The following is a 21,469-nucleotide window of genomic DNA, read 5'->3' on the forward strand; positions in this document are numbered from 1 at the left end:
CTCAGATAGAAGCTCCTCCCTGCCCGGTGCTGGTGTTGAGGATGCTATTTCTGCCCATTTGTGATCAGGAAGGAAGGAAATACCTTCTTCATTCAATAGAGGGCTTAAAAAGTCCCAAACTAAAGGGGTTTGAGGGATTACCCCAAAGAAGTAGAAGACTGAAGTAGGAGGATGAGTTTTTGGCAGCCTGCCCCGCAGCCACTTGTAGGTAATGTACATGGATCAGGTAATAAATACCCTGTACATCTCTGCAAGGAGGTGCCAGTGATGGACCTTCTCGTGACTTGTTTATTTTAATTTTCTTCCCACTTCCTAGTTTTCCCCATTAACACTATTTCATTCAAGTGTCTCCACTGTCCATGTTTTTTTCTTTTGGGAACCACTAGATTTACCAAGAATATAATCAAATCTGAGTCTCCATCTGTCTCTCCCCATGTCCTGTACAGCTCACGTTCTCGGGTATCAGTTGATAATGTCCTCTATCCTCTGCCTAGTTGCCATTGCTCTGGTTTTGGTGTCCAAGGCCCTGGCAGGGAGTGGGCCGAGCTTGGCTCCCAGGCACTCAGGGTGGGGAAATGGAAAAGTCTGGAAGGGAAGGATGAGAGAGTTTTATTCCAAGAAATGGATGGTTCTCTCCAGGCACATCCAAGTCCAAACCTGTCGCAATACTGCAAAGTTGAATTTCCTTCTTGGATTCTCAAATCTGGACAACTTGAAAAAAACCTATTTTTCATATCAATTTCACTTTTACTTTCTTTTTTATAAACCAGTAACTTGGCTTTATAATGACTGACAAGAAACTCACCGCTTTCCCTGAGATATATATATATATATATATATATATATATATATATATAAATCATCTCACATTACCATGACAATGAGACTTTCTAAACCCAAATCACAAATCCCTAAACCCTGAAAAGGCTCAGTCAATGCCACACGACATTAGTCATTTTGTTTTTTTTTTTTTTCACTGAAGAAAGGAATTTTACACTTCAGACTATTTGGAAATTATGAGATATTGAGGCAAATTCATCACACGTAAACAGATATTGTCAGTTTGGCTTAAAAATGAAGCCTCTATTTCAAATTAAAACTAGGGAACAGTGTGTGTGTGTGTGTGTGTGTGTGTGTATGTAGGTTAAAAATTGGTACTCAGAAGCTATTTACATCAATAATAAAACATTTTTAAAATATCAATATGTGGCTTGTGTCTTTCCTATCTACAATGCAGCGGGAACAATTTCACCAAAATACAAAAATTTATTTTATTCTGAAGGTTAGTGACTCTTTTTAGGTTGCTAAAGTGATTTTGTCCATTAATCCAGGCTTCTCAGACTACATTTCAACTTCTGGTTCTAATATTTTGACATAAAACCACACCCCAGAGTAAGAGAGAAAGAATTTGGCTTCAAATCTTTTCCTAAAAGCATGACTCTTGGTTTCCTATTTCTATAATGTGATTTTTTTTTTTGCCAGTTTGAAAGGTACCATTATTTTCGTTTAGTGATCATATTTTATGTCACATTTCAACTTCTGTGCCTCAGATATTTGTCACCTCAACATTGCTTTGTCAAGTCTTCATTACACCATGGCTTCCTTTTTATTCTGCACATAATGAAAAAGAATGTCAAGGGAAAACTGACACTTTTCATGAGTTTATCCTGAGGTAGGGCTTCATTTCCATTGTATCAATGATATTTTAGTATCACACTGAGTACACTAAATTTCACAGACGAGAATGTGCAAAACTGATAATGTTGCCCTTCAAAAGAAAGCTAAATGAGATAAAATTGCTCTCTCTTTTCACAAGAAATCCTTTGATTGAATTTGCATACTTGAGTATGACCATTTGTCATAAAAGCTCACAAGCATTTCCTGTAGGACAACATGTGCTTATTCATTTACATTTTTACTTGCTTCTTCTGAAAATAAGTTGTAAGAAACATGGAAGGTATTCTACAGAGAGAAAGCAGAAGCATCTGTTCACCCCCCTCTGCTCCCAGCTGACTCCATATTTTTGTCCCAGTCTCTTTTCAGACTCCTCTTATCCCCCATGCCCCCCCCCCACCTTCACGTAGCCATCACCAACTCTTTCCTCCCACATTGAGTTCCTTCTTGCTCTTTGATTCTGGATTTTGTCTCCTGAAATATACCATAGTCTACTTAAGCTTAGGGACCCTATTGATTACTTTATAATCCCTTACACTATTACCATGTGCTAGGTGCATAGTAACTTCATTCGACTTTGACATTCGTTCATTCAATCCATAATTCATTTAACTCATGTTTGTTGTGAGCCCTCTACATGTGAGGCATCACACCAAGTGCTATGAAGGCAACAAGGAACAATAGTCACTCTATCTTATTTAGTGAAATGGAAGAGCACTCGGGTGAAATGTTTCTTAGGAAGCAGTGGTAGCCAGCAACTGAGGATGTGAGATCTTCATTTCTGGCTTCCTAAGAGCTCTCAGAAGTCTTCTCTGGCATTCAAGCTTCTCCTCGCCCGCCAGATGTGAGTGTTCAGGCTCCTCACTGTCCAGGAAGCTCCCAGGGTGCCAAGACACGGCAAACACCTAGGATAAGTCTGTGCGTCATCCCACTGAGTTCACAGAGGGGCCAGACACCCTAGAAATGTTGAGAGAATTATAGTGACTATGGAACCTGACTTTCCATTCCTGTTTTCTTTATTTTATGGGCCACACTGAGCAGGAATCATACAGGCCAAAGGCTCCTTGGTTTCTTTCCAGCTGTGGTGCTCATTCCTCTCTCTTGGTCTCAGTGTCCAAATGTCAGCTCTGAGTAATAAAAGACAAAGAATGATCCCCTTTCTCCTTGGAGGAAAAACAATTTCAAGGAGATTCTAAGGGGCTGGAGAACAATGTTAAGGTTTATTTTTCTTGAAAATTATGCTATCATTTACCATTTGTTATTTGCATTGTGTTAAGTATTTGTTTTGATATCTCTTCACCACATTGCTAAGAGAGATTCCTGGACTAGGCATTGTTATGGCCATTTCTAAATTGTCGACCAAACACGAGACAGCCAACACTGAACAGGTAGGGTCAACAGTCGCTTACTAAGTACATATACACACACCCAGGGGAAGAGGACACTGCATGCCATGCAAGGTTACACAGGATTGTGTTTATGGACAGGGCAAAACACCAGCAGCTGTGGGAGGCAAGTTTTGAAGTATCAAGAGGTTGAAGTGCCCCTCAGTCCCATGGGAGGAAGTGATGGCTTGCTTGAATAATTCTGAGGGCCAGCAAAAAAACTGTAGCTCACTATTCAGGGTAAGCAAGGACTGTACCTGGTCCCCTAGACCAATGTTAAGCTCTAGGGGGGGATAAGAAGCCTTGTTGGCTAGGTGATCTTGCCCATGGGAGCAGAGTGTTAGGGAGGGGAACTAGTACTCAGGCCATTTGTATCCTTCCTCATTTTACCAGATGTCGAAGCAGGACACAATATTGAACCTTAATCTTAGGTCTTATATCTAGATATCATACCATGCACTTGACACAATATATCTCATTTCATCCAGGAGGCAGTTATTATTATTTCTCACCTTATAGCCAAAGAAACCTGAAGATCATAGTATTTAAGTCACTCTAGGTGATTCCTAGAAAATGGAAAATCCAGAATTCAAATTCTATCTTACTCTACAGCTGTGGCATATGCAGTGATTCGCCTTGTGAGGGACACTTTGCAAACCATAATAGGCCATACCTCCAATTAACAATGAATTTTAACACCAGGATGTGAATAAGAAAGTGAGATGGAAATTCTTGATTCTCTTGCCACATACTTATCTCTCAATGAGCTGCAGCTCCACTGATGGGAAGCTCTAGGTTACAGTGAGTACCTTCGTTCTTCAGCAAAGTGCTAATTATCTTGCAAAACCTCAACACATTTCATTCCCCATGGATTATATGTCCTTTGAGTTTTATGAATTGCTCAAGCCAATCTTGGGAAGATACTTTATAATAAAATATAGACACATGATTTGGCATGGTTCTAATCAATATTATATATAGTGATTTGGGGAGCTAAACAAAACGTTTACTGATACGCATGCCTACAGTCATTTGCCTTTATGTGAGAATCAAATTGATACATGAGGGATCCCTGGGTGGTGCAGTGGTTTAGCGCCTGCCTTTGGCCCAGGGCACGATCCTGGAGACCCGGGATCGAATCCCACGTTGGGCTCTCAGTGCATGGAGCCTGCTTCTCCCTCTGACTATGTCTCTGCCTCTCTCTCTCTCTCTCTCTCTCTGTGACTATCATAAATAAATAAAAATTTTAAAAAACTATCAAATTGATACATGAGGATGATGTTTTGTTATCAATGAAGGGTTTGCTCAAAGAATTTTTACAGTGGAAAGGTGTGGATTGTTTCTATGCACATCACACACATAGTGCATTTCCTTTTAAAATAAAGTCTGATCTCCAGGCTTAGAACACAGTAGGCCTAGTCTGTTTCTCCCCATCACTGTTGAGGGCCATTCACTTATAGTAGTCAGCAGAATCCTTGAGGACACTTTTTTGCTTATCCTTTTACCTGTAGATGTACTTTAAGGTTATTGCTTATGGATTGTAATGGTCAGCTATGGTTGCCATCATACTGTATACTGAACAAACTAAACATCTCAGTGGCTTAAAGGAGTGTTATGGATTGAATTGTGTCTCCTTAAAATCCATGTGTTGAGAGTCTGTCCACTTCTCCCCACACTGTGTTGGTTTGGGGAGGTAGGGCTTTGGGGGAGGTAATTAAGATTAGATGAGGTCATGAGGGAAAGTCCTCATAGATGTGATTGGTGCTATTATGAGAATCCTGAAAGAATGTGCTTCTTCTTGCTCTCTGCTATGTGAGGATACAACCAGAAGCTGGCTATCTGTGAACCAGGAAGTGGGATCTTACCAGACACCCAATCTGTTGGTGTCCTGATCTTGGACTTCCCAGACTCCAGGACTGTGAGAAATATTTGTTGTTTAAGCCAACCATTCTGTGATATTTTTGTTATAGCAGCCCGAATAGACTGAGACAAGGAGGAAACATTCTTATTTTTCTGGCTCACAGTTCTGAAAGTCAACAGGGGTGACTCTGCTTCAAGCTACCAGATAATCTGTTTGAGGAAGTTCCAGAAATCCATTTCATGGGTCTAGCATGCTCCTTAGCCCAGTAGCTGAGATATGCTTTTCTTATGGCAGGTAGCAGAAGCACAGGAGGGTGAGTGGAAGCAGTAGATGCCTCTTTGAGGCCTGGGCTCTGCTACTTCTGTCCAGAAAGAGGTATGAAAGTCCCTTGGCACTAGATAAGATGTGATAGGAGCATGGTTCGATCTATTACAGGAGCACTTGATTTTTTTAAAAAAATATTTTATTTATGTATTCATGGAAGACACACACAGAGAGAGAAAGAGGTAGAGACATAGGCAGAAGGAGAAGCAGGCTCCCTACAGGGAGACTGATGAGGACTCTACCCCAGGACCCTGGGATCACGACCTGAGACGAAGTCAGATGCTCAACTGCCAAGCCACCCAGGTGCCCTTGTTATAAGAGTATTTGTTGTTCCCCTATTGACTTTTGAAATTATACCTTTTATTCATATATATATATATATATATATATATATATATATATATATATATAAAGGTACTTCAAAATGTCATTTAATTTAGGTAGGGCTAAAGCTCTAGGGGGAGAAAAAAGACTAAAATAATACAGGATTACTCCATTCCCAAAGCTGCTACTTTTCTTACTTTTGATTTTTCTTTTTCAGATGAATCACAAAATTGTGTTTGGGAGACATCTCCCATGTTTAGGAAAAATTTACTGCATACTTTTTTCTCAAAGAAAAGAGTGTATGTTATGGCTAAAGTACCCAACCTGTCATAGAAATGAATGAAATTGGAACATTCATGAATTGGATTCAACATCTACCCATTATGTGATGTGATACATTATAATTTATTGTCTTAAATAAGTCCATTTACCTTGACTATAGCTATTAACTTCTTAAAAAGATTTTATTTATTTATTTGAGACAGAGAGTGAGAGAGGAGACGAACCAGGGGATGGCAGGGGGAGACCGAGAAGCAGACTCCCCACTGAGCAGGGAGCCCTATGCAGGACCCTGAAATTATGACCTTAAACCAAAGGCAGATGTTTAACCTGCTGGGCCACCCAGGCACCCCTATAGCTATTAACGCTTAAAATGGTTGGTAGATTTTCAGTACTGGCAAAGTACTGTAATCTAGGTGAAAACCAGAAATTCATGTAACTATTAAATTTCATAGTCTGTTACTTATGATGAACATGAGTTATTAAATCATGGCAGCTAGGTAAGACATACAAATGTTTAACTTTGATAAAATTCAATCAGGCAGAAATTAAAAATCAATTAAATGAGATGCACTCCAAACTAGAGGTCCTATTAACGGGGGTTAACGAGGTAGAAGAACCAGTGAGTGACATAGAAGACAAGTTGATGGCAAAGAGGGAAACTGAGGAAAAAAGAGACAAACAATTAAAAGATCATGAGGATAGATTAAGGGAAATAAGTGACAGCCTGAGGAAGAAAAATCTACGTTTAAAATTCAATGTCCCTTAATTTAAAAAATGTCCAGCTTCACCTTCCCATGCCGGGTGGTAGCTAACATCAGGCATGATGGCACTGATGGCTTGGAATGGGATATGGGATATTGATGCATACTGAAGTCATGGTCTCTGTTCTGTCTTACTGACTCAGGGACCCTGGTCACTCACTGAAGGTTCTTTTGGCATACATTCTGACTTGTAGAATGAGGATAATAATGATACATAATAAAAAAAAATAATGATACATAATGTTCTCAGGATTAGATGAAGTAAGCCAAGTGTTAATTATCATGATGATGGAAACACATGGACCGTGTCCTCCTGGCATAGAGCAGCATTGTGAAGCTACCTCGTGGCTATGTGGCCTCTGGTGTGGGATTGCTTGCACTGACATCCCTGCTGTACATGGGAGAAGGCATGACCTCATGTGAGTTATTGTCCCTCCTTATTTCAGTTCACTCATTTGTACATGAATCATAACAGTATCTACTTCAGAAGATCGCTCTGAAGAGTTACCAATAAAGTAATAATAGGTGCTTAAGTATGATCCCAGGCACATAGTAATCGCTCAATACATGTTATCAGGGCACCTGGGTGGCTCGGCGGTTGAGCATCTGGTTTCTTCTTTTTTTTTTTTAATTTTTATTTATTTATGATAGTCACACACAGAGAGAGAGAGAGAGAGAGAGAGGCAGAGACATAGGCAGAGGGAGAAGCAGGTTCCATGCACCAGGAGCCTGACGTGGGATTCGATCCTGGGTCTCCAGGATCGCGCCCTGGGCCAAAGGCAGGCGCTAAATCGCTGCGCCACCCAGGGATCCCAAGCATCTGGTTTCATCTCAGGTCGTGATCCCAGGGTCCTGGGGTAGAGTCCACATCAGGCTCCCTACAGGGAGCCTGCTTCTCCCTCTGCCTATGTCTCTATGTCTCTCATGAATAAATAAATAAAATCTTTAAAAAATACATGCTATCAGCTGAAGTGATTGTTTTCATTATTTTGTGGTATTATGTGTTAAGTTTCTGCAACACAAAAGGGTCCCAGAGAATATCTTGTGCCACTGAGTCTTAAAGACAATATACTTCATCTTATTTTTGACAACTAGACAATAAGTCTTTAATAATATAACATTTTTGATTGACCTTTTGGACTCCATGATGTGACATTTGAGTGGCATGGGAAAGCATATTCCAGATGTTTCCATCCACCCTGAAAGAATATCTCCTTTTGTGAGCTCAAGGCACAAGCACCTCATGCCCTAATCTCCTGAATAAAAGTGAGATTGTCCGGCCTCCTACAAAACAGTTCTCCACATATGCAGAGATGTGGGAGGAGCTAGAAGAACAGAGATTCCAGCTGATTACTTTTCAGGTCAAGGATTAGACAAGAAACTTAATAAGCCACATTAACGTGAACTGAGTTATTTCCCTGCAAGGTTGATAAGTGGTTGCAGTTTTTTATTTAAAGCTGTCATTAAAAGAGGTCTTCAAATAAAATGAACTTCATCCTTTTCTGACTACCAGAAGAAAAGATATGAGATCACTTAATCTGTGATGCAGTTGAAAGCAAACCTATTTTGGGCTACAACACGTTCAACCCACAGTGAAGCCATGTGGCCCGGCCAGAACAATTTGGTTAGGTTTTTTGAAGCTTCGTTAATTCCATGTATTTTCATTGAGGCCATTATTTTCATATATAATCCTTAAACGTTAGGCACAGAGAACAAAAGCGATTAACAGCTACCTTGACAGTGGTGAGGATGAGGAGGAGGAGGAAAAGGAAGAGGAGGAAGAAAAGTATGATGATGAAGAGAACAGCATGTAGTACATACCTGAACACATCTCCCAAACATCTCTCAAATCCACCTCTTTCTGGTTCAAATGCCCCAATCCCTGTCCAGGCCACTAGCTTTTTCCACATGAATTTAGTGCAACAAATACTTGAGTTCCTCATCTCTGATCATCCCTTGGCCCCACTGCAGCTTCTCCTGACCTCATCGGCCAGTCAGCTCTCAGAAATGCAAGGCTCTCACACCAGCTTGGAACTCTTCAAAGAATCTCCTAAGAGGCAGGGGAAGTTCTCAAGTATTCATGATAAGATAGGTGGGAACCTAGTGGAGTCAGGGGTCAGGAGGGGGTGGGGGGTGGGGAGCAAGAGATCATTCTGGAAAACTGGACAGGATTGGTCAAGGCATTATAGAGGGGAGGAAATAGGGAGCTGTTAAATGTGTCTGAACAAAATGCATACAATGTCCCTTTTATGTGGAATTTTGTATGTGTATGTACAGAGAGAGAGATGTCCAGAAGAAAGGTCAAAATGTTGAGCCATAACTTCTAAGTGGTGAGATTTGGAGGAATTTATATATTTCTTCTTCATGTCATTTAAATTACTCTCATTTTCTACATGATTCTGTATTCTCAAGTTTTTAAACATCGATATTATTTTTATCTTGCAAGCAAAATAAAGCAAGTCTTGTTTTTTGTTTTTGTTTTTGCTTTTTTTTCCAACCTCACCACAAGGTCAATTAAAACCCTGGGTTAATTGGGCCTCTCTACATGGTAGGCACTCGCTGACAGTAGCTGAATCTGTAGAACCACAAACTGTTTCCTAATAGGCCTCCCACAGTCGTGGCTTCTATGTTTCTTGCCTACAGAAGTCTTTGAGCCTCTTACTAGCTGAACCCCTTCCTGCTGGCTGAGGGGAGCCAGCTGTGTGCAGCAGCCACCAAATGGCAAGCCAATTCTAATTACAGTGTTTTTATTGCTCCCTGAAAGGTGAGAGGCAAGAGTCCTCATTTACCGGGCTGGTCAGAGTTTTCAGTGCCCCTAATCAGAGAAGTGATCATTGGATTGTAAACTGAGCTCATCTACTGTGAAATTACTGGAAAGAAATTGATAAAGCTTCCCATTTTTAGGACCTATTCTTAAGGACAATAATGTAATAGAGTAATCGAGATTGTGGCTCTGAGGAAATTCCTCAGGAAGCTGGGGCAGGAGATGGAGTAGGGATTGGGCTGTTATTACATACAGGGCACCCAAATAATTATATCACTCTTCCAATTAAGATGTTTTATTACCTATGGCCAATTTGCTCTTTAAAATAGTTGGAAATGAAGCACTGTCTGATCATTTATTCATTTTGTTTCTTTTGTTCTCATATATCTACATTGAAAAGTCCTCATTTCTCAGTTATTACACTGACTTTTCAGCATGGGGCATTTCCAGAGCAAAGAGTACATAGGTCCCTTTCAAAAGCAAAAGTGTCCCCAAACATTGAAGGCAATACAGAAAGATCCAGATATGGGGTGACATTAATTAATGGCATTTTCTAAAATTTTCTTACATTGCCTCCAAAGGAAACCTTCCAAAATGCTTCCTAGAAGTCAAGGGTTAATATAATGTATTAGACATCTAGGGCCACCATAACACCAGTCCACAGACTGGATATCTTAAACAACAGAAATGTATTTTCTCTCAGTTTTGGAAGTCCAACATCAAGGCGTCATCAGGTTTGGCTTCTTCTGAGGCCCCTCCCCTTGGCTTGCAGATGGCCACCTTGTTGCTGTGTCCTCACATGGCCTTTCCCCCTGGGCACATGCAGCTCTGGTGTCTCTCTGTGTCCTAATCTCTTCTTATAAGAACACCAGTCAGATTGGATTAGGACCCACTCTAAAGGCCTCATGTTCACTTAATTATTTCTTTAAAGTCCCTACCTCCAACACAGTCACCTTCTAAGATATAAGGATTAAGACTTCAACATACAATTTTTGAGGTGGACATATTCAGCCAATAGCATATGGCATCAATTGAAAAGAGTAAATGGAGAAAAAAAAATAAAGCACTAAAGTATTGCTTGTGGTTTTATAATGTCAGCAATAGTGATAATATTATCTGCCAACTTTGAGTACAGATGAATATGGGATTTTTTTTAACTCTAAAAAAAAAAAAAAAAAAAAAAACAAATGTCCCCTGGAACCAGATAATTACTCTTATTCTTAAAATTATCCAAGACCTCTCTCCAAAAGTGTTCATGCCTCATAAATGAGAAATGGATAGAGCACGGGCTTTGGTGTCAAGAGAACTTCTTCCAAGTCTGAGCTCTTTCAGTTATTACACAGAGATGCCTGGCCAGTCACTTAGCATCTCTGGGTTCCGGTACCCACATTTGGAAAATGATGCTCTCTATCATGCATCCAACGTTCTTTCTTTCTGTAGTGGGTGATGGGGTCACATGAGCAAAGGCCACTTGGGGGCTGTGGGATTCTGAGCTTGACCTTGCATTTGATCCTGAATCTTATTGATTAAGGCATCAGTTCCATAGCAAAAGATAATTGGGTATCAAACATTTTGGGCACACAAAAGCAAGGAGAAACAAATTATTTAAGAAAAAAAATCAGAACTTCAACAGTACTGAATGGGTAATGAGTCAGAAACAATTTCTAAATTTGAGGAGAATGTAAAAGGCAGCAAATAAACATAACCGTTTTCCTTGTGCCATTGTATGAAGCGTTTGAGGGGTCTTGAAGAAATACTTATAGTAAAATAGAAGCATGCAAATAATGCATTTGAAACAATCAGAATAACCGATTACTTACATGTGACAACAGGTGAAAAGCAGGGAATTAGACTGCAGCTGGATGGACCAGGACATCAGATACGGTCACTAAATTAAAAGTTCAGCCTTTTTTGTTTTTCCTTAATTTTCTGGCATGTGAGGCAAAAGACAGCAACTTTTAAGGGTTCAGATGACATTCATTGTCTGTGAGGGGACAGCTGTTCACTTTTGTATGGCAGCAAAGTTTTGCCAAGCATAACATCTGAGAAGAAATTTCCAGGGCAAAATGTTCTCTATGTTGGAGTTACCTGACAGGTCACCCTAGATCTCTCAGGAACAGAGGAGCCACCAAAAAATTCAGAGGCCAGAGCCCATCCTTCAAGGATTCCAGCTCAGCAGGTCTGAGTAAGGCAGTTATTTATATTGTTCAAAAGCTGTGTCAATCCATCCGATCATTAGCTGGGTTTGGAAAGCATTGGTGTAGGGTATACTCGGGGATCTCAGTTAAGGTTTTCCCAGTGAGCAGACAGTGAGACAAGGTTTTGAGTACAAAGTGTTTATTTAGAAGATGAAGGAAATTCAAATAGGGCAGTGGAGAAATAAGACAAGGGAGGAACAATAGCAAAGGAAGTGTGTCATGAAGCCCTTTGGCACAGTGGGCCAGTGGAGCTTCTTCATCCTGCTGGGCACAGAGTAGGGCACATGCTTCTAAGAGCAAGGGAGTTGGGTGTTTCTGCATCAAGTGCCCATTAGTCATGGGTTGAGGGTTGCTCCCAGAGGGTGGCGACTCCCTGGTATCCCCAACTTCCCATATGAGTGGCCGTGTGCTGTGGTAGCCAAGGTAAACCCTCACATAACTGCATGCAGGAAGTGCCAGTCGAAATTTGGTGGATGGACACAAATATGGTAGGATTGAGGTCAAATATAGTGGCCACAAAGCAGTGCCTGAGACACCGACCTCATTACCCTCCTGGTAGCAACTGTGGAACTGGTCACCATCCCCGTCCCGTGACCCAGAGCTATAGTCACATCTGCCCTGCCCAGGAGCATGGCTTACTTTACACATACACGGGATTTCAGAGCTGGCACAGAGGGATGGGTGGAAAATGGTGACAAGCCATTGCAGTCCCCAGACACTAGCCGCTGCTGCTACCTGGCTGAGTGAGCTAAGGCCTGCTGCTTCTTTGGTGCCTTTCTCTCCTGTGCAAATTAAGAAAAATGACTTGCCCTCTCTTTTCTTCATGTAGTACCGTGGGGCTTAAGACAAGACTTCATAAAACTAAAGGATGACACATAACCAGGTAGTGTGGCTTAGGTGAAGTGAAGGACTTTGCAGATAGCTGGACCTTGCTTGATACTGGGTGTTTGCTGTGGGGATTTGGGAGGAATACATTCAGAATCTCAGTTTCTTCATCAGTAAAATGGGAACAATGATAATACCTAGTCAGCAGGGCTGTCGTAAGAAGAAGGGAAGGTAGAAATGAAGCCTGGTCCCATGCCAGGTAAATGATAACTGTTGTTAGGGAAAGGGGATTTATTTGATAAAAGGCTCTTTATCTGTGACTTAGGTGTGCAGGGATTCTTCAGTTCAGGTTTTAAGGGGAAGCTAGGAGGTCTTGTGAATGGCTAAGTGCTGAGAATGGCAGTTTAGGTCAGTTTTGTTTGCTCCCCCAGGGCCTTCATTCAGGTAGTGCTCTCCCTGTTTTTTCTCTTTCATTCTTCATTTTACATTCTCCCCTTGTCACTGCAGCCAGGGAATTGGCAAGACAGTCTGTGAGGATGAAAGACTTTGAGAGCAGACCAGCATCTTTCATATATCTTTCTTCCAGAAGGAATGTGGACAAGCCCAAGGAAGCTGGATTTGTGTAAATTAGCCCCATCCCAGTCCCTGTGGGCCATTTTATTTTAAAATCTCTTCAACAATCAATGCCATTAGCTCAACAGATGGCTTGTTAATCTTTAGACCAACAGCCAGATTTTAAATTGCCTTCCATTTTGCAAATTCTTCTTGGAAGAAAAAAATAAATGTAATATAAGAGGAAAAAAAAATAGAATTTTGGTCCCAACCCAGACCGACCCACAGTGTATTCAGGCCTAACTTTTAAGGTCAGATTCAGCAAACTTTGGTCAGTTAGTTGATCATATATCTACAGGCAAAGAAAGTAAATACATTGATTCTTTTTTGAAAATAGTGAGCAAAATGCAGAACATTTGAGCACAGCTCTCAAACCTGATCAACTCAGTTGCCATTAGTGACAAGTGTGAATGTTTTCTCTGGACCTGCGACAGCCTTCAAAATACATCTGATAATTTCCCTGGAAATCCCAAACCTTGGCCATTACTAGATTAGATTACTGAAAGATTTCATTTTTAGTGCTCTCACTACCTGTTTTCCTGATGCTTTCAAGACCCAGTTCCCCACCATGCTATCTCAATGCACACATGGATGTGCACACGCACGCACACACACACACACACTTAAATAATTTATTTTAGCTTCTGGTTCTTTTAATGTTAAATAAGTTAGAGGCATAAAGTAGGGGTGGGTTTTCTTTTACTGTATCCCACCTCCCCGCCCCCGTGATACTGTTAGACTCTATGTCTGTTTTGTGGCCTCAAGATAATGATTTCCCTGAGCTAGTAGAAAGAAGTCCTAGACTTTAAGAAGAGCTGCCTGCCAGATCCACATGACCCACTAATTCATTTGGTGCATCTGGAACCATCCATAAGAGTGTGTGGCCAAATGATGAATTCAGGTCTTCCTTTTTCCTAAGTCCTGATTCACCTATTTGGATTTGGAAAAGGGTTGGGGAGGGCGTTTACAAATGTGTGGTAAATGAGTTTGCCTTTAGTCTGCTTTGTCTGGGTCAGATCAACCAACCTGAGGAATCAATGACATCACTTTGGGAAGCCAGGTTGATGAGAGCTCTGGAATTGGAGAAGAATATCAGGTAAAGGTAAAGACTTAGGCTCCTGACAGCAGGGCTGCACTTGACTGCTCTTGGGGCTTTATGCTGCTACTCAAGGAAATATGCTAATCAACCTTCCCTCCCCAGGAAGCTGCACCAAATGATTTTCTCCATCTTTCCCCTGAGAAGCCAGATCTTGCAGAGTGTTGAGCATGTTATCTGGGGGCTGTTTGTGAAAGGAAAACAGATGATCTCATCCTATCTTGAGGGAGCAAGAAGCTTTTTAGAATCACAGATATTCTTCATGACAACTCTGTGACAACGTAAGAACCTCAAGTGCCTTCTGAATCCTCAAAGACATTGCTGCTGATAGCCGGGACATCTATTGTTACACTGCCTGTTTCTTTGAAGACGGGAACAACGCATCAGGAGAGGCAGGTGGCGTCCTGTGAAGGACGTTAGGTGGAGAATATGGGCACACGCACGCAAATGTCCAGGGCTGACAGGTTTCCATTTCAGCACCTGTAAAATCAATGGGTGAGATCATCTCTAGGACTCTTCCAGCCCCGAGATTTTAGGAGTTCGCCTATTTCTAGTAACCTGGACATTTCATTAGGCAGAATTTTCCATTCTCTAGCTGTGCCAGATAGATGAGAGAACTTACTGAATGAATTGAATCTCGAGCCAATAAGGAAAACCTACCCACATCTCATACTGCCTTATGCTTGTTGATGTCAGAACAAGAGTCATTGTGGGTAATCATCAAAGGACGTAAAAAAGAACAACACGTACCTAGCAGAATTTGTATGTCAGTGCATTACGATCTGCCAAAGTGTTCTTGAAAGTCAAAGCTTCCATTACATAACTTTTTATCACTTTCTTAAAAATGTTCCAGTTGGGCTGGCATGTTTTATGATTTGTCTTGCTTCAGTGATAAGCACATTGTTAATGATTAGACCAAACTTCCCAGGTGTTTTTGAACGGAAGAGGCTGAGGTTGGCAGAGGGATGCCAAAGGAGGGGGTTGAACAGAGTAGCTGTTATTTAAAATATTTAAAAGGCAAAATGGCACATACACGCCTCGGATAATAGGATGATAGTGAATCTAAAAAATCTTACACTCCAAAATAGGTGGCTCTCCACGTATATAGATACGTACCAGGGTCAGAAACTTTAGCATATTGGATCAAAACCACTGTGGGTATTTTGGGGCTTTTTCTGAATAGCCAGCTGTGGGCCTTAGGAAGCCACTTCTTGGCATTGTGTGCTGTTGGTCCAGTAGGCAGAACATCCCTACAAGCTGATGAGAAGTGTGTTTCCTTCCACTTCTGGTCATGAAGGAGCCTGATAGACTGTTATTTGTTTGTTTGTTAAAGAATTAATTTTCTCCTCCAATGGCCTAACCACTCCAATTCATGGCAACCTAACTTAAAGTTGTCGGGTTTTTTTCTTTTTTTAAGATTTTATTTATTTATTCATGACAGACACAGAGAGAGAGAGAGAGAGAGAGGCAGAGACACAGGCAGAGGGAGAAGCAGGCTCCATGCAGGGAGCCCAATGCGAGACTCGATCCCGGGTCTCCAGGATCACACCCCTGGCCGAAGGCGGCTCTAAACCACTGGGCCAGCGGGGCTGCCCAAGTTGTCGTTTTTTTAAAGCACTCGCACTCACAGCACTATTAACAGAAAATCTACACATAAAATGTAGGCAGGGGAATGATTATTACCCTAGGATGCACTTCTTACCTCTTTGTATGCAGAGAGTTACAAACTCAAAAATGGGACATTGACATTGCCACCTCTGAACCAGTATGTGACTATAACACAACACTCTTCAGAGATTTTTTTTATAGGTACTTTCACTTGACTAATGCAATTGGCCATTAGGAAAACAAAAACAAAAACGAAAACAACTCTTATTAGTATGAATATAAAGGCTACTTTGGAAGAAGCAACCTGAAATGGATTATGTGATTTGCGAATGCTTTTCTAGAATGAATATGACTCATACACTGAAATAAACGCAATTAATTTTTTAAAGGATTATTTTAGCAATGCCTGGACTTTCCTATTCTTTAGGCGAATAAAAAGATACATTCAGTTAGGCATCTCTCTGTGGCAATACTTACAGATATATTAAAATGTTGTCCTCCAGGGGGCGTTAAATCTTCAGCAAAGCTCCAATTTCTCTGGAAGGCGTTCAAACCCAGTTAGCAAAATCAGACAGTCTGGCTTCTTTCTCACTGGGATGCAGAAGTGCTAGAGCCCATATTCTGAACTTCACATCTCTGACTTGCTGACGAGGCCAATCCCGTTGCCCTGGGGTATCTGCCAAGTGTAGCCTGGCCACGTTGCTGAATGTTCTACTGCAGGTCTTGGATTGGCCGACCCTCATGGTCCATGCCAATAACCTTTTAAGAGACCATTGATATGGATGGATACCATTGTGCTTTCCAAGGGCAGAAATATGATTCCTGGAGGCCGAAAGACAACCCAACATGGGTTGGAGAAGGCTCTGTGGGTCAAAATTGCGAAGGACCCATCCTTCCTACTTAAGCCCTGCAAAGGACTACTTTTGCTGTTACATGGTTAGAGACTATCACTTAGGAATCTGAAAACCTCCTGGTCTGGGAACTAGCAACTTCTGTATTAAAGTATTTGACTGTAAAGCAGTGCTGTATAGTGGTTAAGAGATGCGTAAGTTCTAAAATTGACCGACTGGATTTCAGTACCTACTGTACTCCTTTATATGGTCTAGGATCCTGAATTAATTACTGAAATTCCTGTGTCTCTGATCCCTCATTCACTAATAATTAATTATTAATTAATACGTGGATTGATTAATACAACCCAAAGAAAATACTTGGTGCTTTGTGAGTGCTCTATAAATTCTATTAATTATCTTTACTCCCAAGAATTGAGATTCCCCTTAATATGGCTCCAGCTTGGTCTCTCATTGCTCCCCTACACAAACTTCTATAGAATCATCCTAAATACCACCCTATGCTTTTACGTCTTTGCTCCATGTACCTTCCTTGACTATATCACTCTCTGATGAGATCTCATCCAAGTTCCAAGGGTTATCTGTAATGTCACCTCAAAAACAAACAAACAAACAAACACCCCACAATTCCTTACTCCAAGAACGAAATGAGCTTTCTCCTATCTCTGAACAGTAGCAGGGACACGATATCTTGATATATAGGTATATACATTTGTCAAAACTTATGAAACTGTACACTTAACATGGTGACATTTTTTAGCATCTAAATCATACCTCTACAGACCAACCCAGTAGGTACATAATGAGAAGATCTCAGCCTTCGGAGAAAGAAAGACTTGGTTCAAATTCAAGTTCTAGTACTTTCTACTTGGTAGGCCATTGAACTCCTTCCACCTGTAGTTTCCTCTAAATGGGCCAGTTGTCACGTTCTCCTTTTGTAGTGAGGGTTGAAAGACATAATAATTTTATAAAATGCCTTACACACAGTTGATGCTACACTACTGTTAGGACCTTCCTTTTCAGCATAACTATTTCTATGTTCGCCACATACCCCTGCCCACCAAAAGGTAACCTTGAGGATAGAATATGTTCTGTTTTTTTCCATGTTTCCAGTGTAGAATAAAAGTAGTGTGCTTAGCTGTTATCTTATAAATATATTTATATTTAAGTATTTATAACACAATAGCTAAACACACCAACTTTTGGACAGCAAACACCTAGCAGCATCTCAACTGAAGCCTCTGCAGGACGCCACACTGTGTATTATTACTCAGGTTTGCTAAGGCTCAGTACTTTAAAGTCTGATAGATACTTTCCTTGGTTGATAATTCAGCTATGGCTCCCCAGTGTACAGTAGGGCTTAATAACACATCTTTCATTATGATAGTTCTTTAGGTTCATAAAGGTTGCCTATTTCTCTCGAAAGCAATGGAATGGCCGTACCATTTTCTGAACCAATGAGTCACTCTGTTTTTCATGGTTCAAAGTTAAGCTTTTATTTGGTTTTAAATTAAAAAAATAAATTTCATTATTAAATAAGTGAGATGGATCTAACTTATGTTCAGATAGTAGCTTACTCAGGTTATACCACTGGGGGTACATTTCAGGGGTGGGTCACCTAAACTAAAATGAGTTGTTACGTCATCATGTTTGTTAAAAGTTCAACAGTGGCATAATTCAAAAGAAATGGAGATACAAAGTTTTAAATGTTTACAATGGATGGGAGAAGTAAACCACTTATTCTATTGCAACAGCAAACGAATCTCCTTCTCGGTGTCAGTCTGTCCAGACGCTATACCACAGTGCTAATGTCATCGGGCTCATCCGCTTTCTTCTGCCTGCTTGGCAGGGATTTCAAGTATTCAAGGTGTCTCCGGGCATCCTCCTGGTTTTGCCTCACATAATACACCACATAGGAGATCACCATGGTGAACCAGCCAAACATGGTGACCAGCATAGCATAATCGGTAGTCTTTTTCGGGAGGTTACAAAGGTCAGCATCATTGGCAGCATTGAGGAATGGTCTCCCGGCGTGTTCATCCAACACAGAAGTCTTACAGATCACATTATGGGCTGTCTCATGGTTGGATGCCATGCTCCTCAGAACTTGCTGGAGAGTACAGTCGCAGTGCCAGGGATTGTTGGCAATTCTGGCCCTGGCCTTCAGGTTATTGAAGGCATTTTTGTGCACGCTTTGAATCCGGTTGTCAGACAAGTCCAGAGTCTGCAAAGTTTCAGCTACTCCTTTGAAGGCATGCTCATCGATAAACTCAATGCCATTTTTGGACAAGTTGAGAACTCTTAGTTGATGGAGGTCCTTAAAAATCTCATTGGGGATAGAGGTGATCTGATTGGAGTCCAGATACAGTAAGACTGTTTCAGGAGGAAGATCTCTAGGTATTTCCTTGAGATTTGCATTGCTACAGGTGACATTTAAACCCCCAGAGGAAGAACAGAGACAGCCCTTGGGACACATACTGGCAGAATGAAAGCACAGTATCATAAGAACAAAACTTTGTAGGAGGAGACACATGGAGAGGGAACGGGTTAACCACAGGTCTACCAGATTCATGCTGGAATGTCAGCATAATCACAAGCCCATTCCTCATTCACTCCAACAAGCAAGCATGCCAACGGTTCCAGCCCTGTCCACACTGTTGATTTCCTTCTTGCTTGGTTCAAAAGGTTGCAACTAACACACGTGTCTCTTCATTATTCCTGTCCTTGCTTGGGTACCTAAAGGAAAGGGAAACAGATGCAATTAGCTCTTTTGCAGAGGGAGGTACATTGCAATTAAAAGTGCTCTCAGGCGTCTGGCATTCTACGTGGGTAGGAGAGTTGGTTATGTAGTTAATTTTCACCAACAGCACTGGGAGTTATCTGCATAATGGGAGTCTCATCCTCAAATCCCAGGTGTTGGGCAAAAGGACTGTCAGTATACGACAACATTTCCGAATTATGTTGCCTTGGTTTTAGTTGTACAGAATTACAGCAAACAGTCCAGATTTCTCTCATCTCTACTGGTCCTTTCAACATCCTGAACCCCTTCTAAATTAGACAGCAATAAAATTTAATTAGACCTTCCCCCCTTTCTACAGTAACAGATGCATTAGTGCAATTTAGACCTGCTCTTGAGCAGCAATGAGAAATAACACCAATATTTCATGGTTAATGACCATAGATAGCAATAATTGTCATGGCTTTTGAATGGATGTCCAGTTGGAATATTTTCTCTAAAGAAACATCTTACTTGAATTAAGAAATGAATAAATGCATTCCAACTTTCACAACAGACTATTGCTAGGGACTGAGAGACCAGAATCTCCAAAAGAGCTGTCTCCCTGATTCTCTGTTTTCTAAACAAACTATATTCTCCCCAGTAGATCTTTAGATATGACACACACCTCCAGGACTTTTTATTTTACTCATTTATTTATTCATTTTTAAGATTTTATTTAGGGGTGCCTGGGTGGCTCAGTTGGTTAAACATCTGCCTTCAGCTCAGGTCATAGTCTCAGGGTCCTGGGATCAAGCCCCACATCAACTTCCTGCTCAGTGGGGAGTCTGCTTTTCCCTCTCCCTCTCCTTCTGCTGTTCCCCTTGCTTGTGTTCTCTGGTGCTCATGTGCTCTCTCTCTCTCTCTCTCTCTCTCTCTCTCTATCTCTGTAAAATAAATAAATATAATCTTTTATTTGAGATTTTTTGAAATATTGAGATAAAATCTTTTATTTGAGAGAGAGAGAGAGAGAGAGAGCACAAACGGGAAGAGGAGCAGAGAGGAAGGGGGAGGAAAAGGGAGAGAATACCAAGAAGACTGTGCTGAGCAAAGAGCCCAACATGGGACTTGATCTCACAACCTTGAGACCATGACTGCTGAAAGGAAGAGTCTGATGCTGAACAGACTGAGCCACTCAGGCACCCCTTCAAGACTTTATAAGATATAAGAATTCAAATATATTGGCCTCTAAGACCTTCCCAATAGCCTATTTTTTCTCTCCAATCATATATATAAATAGTATATATTTAGTATATATATTATATATATATATATATATATATATATAATATTGTTGGACAGAGCTTCCAAAATGGCAAAAATTGGGACCAGTTCACTGAGGAGGTGAGTAGATTTTGAACAGATTATGTGATTCATCTGAGGTCAAATAGCTTGTAAGTGGTAGAGACAGGATTCAAGTCAAAGGCTTTGTTCTGACTTATTAATCTCCTAATTCTCTCCACTACCCCCACAGATCTCTCCCCATATCATCCGCTCTGTGAGAACAGTCAGTCAGAATCCAGGAAGCATTACTTGTTGTGATTTCTGATGCTGTTACATTGCAGCTCAAACCCAAATGGAGTACCCTATGGACTTCAATGGGGCTCCATGTCTGACTTCAGAGGGTCCTCTCTCAGGATTTGAGAAACAAGGAGAATGTACCTTCCTCTCATTTCAGTGAGCAACAAATCACTTTCTGCATGAGCAACAAATGACTCTCTGCAAACTTATCTTTTCTAAAGATCCCAGATGGATAAATACAGAGGGAAATGACTCCAAATGTTACCAAACTCACAGAAGAGAAGATTAATGTGAGCTGAAAACATAATGAACGGGGTTGTTAATCATGGAAAAAATGAGATTAGCACCAGCAGAATGGAGTGGATGTGCTTTTGGAATCCTGAGGCCCTTAAATGCCAGAGAATGCTAAAGAAGGACCCCTAGGCTTCTTAAGCCATCCATCAATAGCTCATTTCATTTGCAGTGAGTTTCCCTCCCTTCCATGTTTTCCTTCAAAAATGCATTGCATTATATTTGGGGACTCTAGTGACTGTCTAGATGGAGGAGAGGAAAAATAAACAGGTGTGGAGGTGAAGACACTCAGAGAAGAAAGAGGGTGGCAGAAGGA

General features: G+C 41.0%; 1 protein-coding gene across 3 annotated transcripts in view; it reads right to left on the minus strand.

Annotated features, from left to right (window-relative positions):
* Positions 1 to 18,035: 18,035 nt before the first annotated feature.
* Positions 18,036 to 21,469, minus strand: part of LRRC3B (leucine rich repeat containing 3B) — an 84,981-nt gene continuing 81,547 nt past the window's right edge. For all 3 annotated transcript variants that reach the window (XM_055321349.1, XM_055321351.1, XM_055321350.1), the window contains exon 2: positions 18,036 to 19,301. In XM_055321349.1, the coding sequence (XP_055177324.1) occupies positions 18,358 to 19,137 (780 nt within the window). In that variant the 5' untranslated portion in view covers positions 19,138 to 19,301 and the 3' untranslated portion in view covers positions 18,036 to 18,357. The remainder of the gene's footprint in view (positions 19,302 to 21,469) is intronic.

This window comes from Nyctereutes procyonoides, unplaced genomic scaffold (assembly GCF_905146905.1).
Source record: "Nyctereutes procyonoides isolate TBG_1078 unplaced genomic scaffold, NYPRO_anot_genome, whole genome shotgun sequence".
Lineage (NCBI taxonomy): Eukaryota > Metazoa > Chordata > Mammalia > Carnivora > Canidae > Nyctereutes > Nyctereutes procyonoides.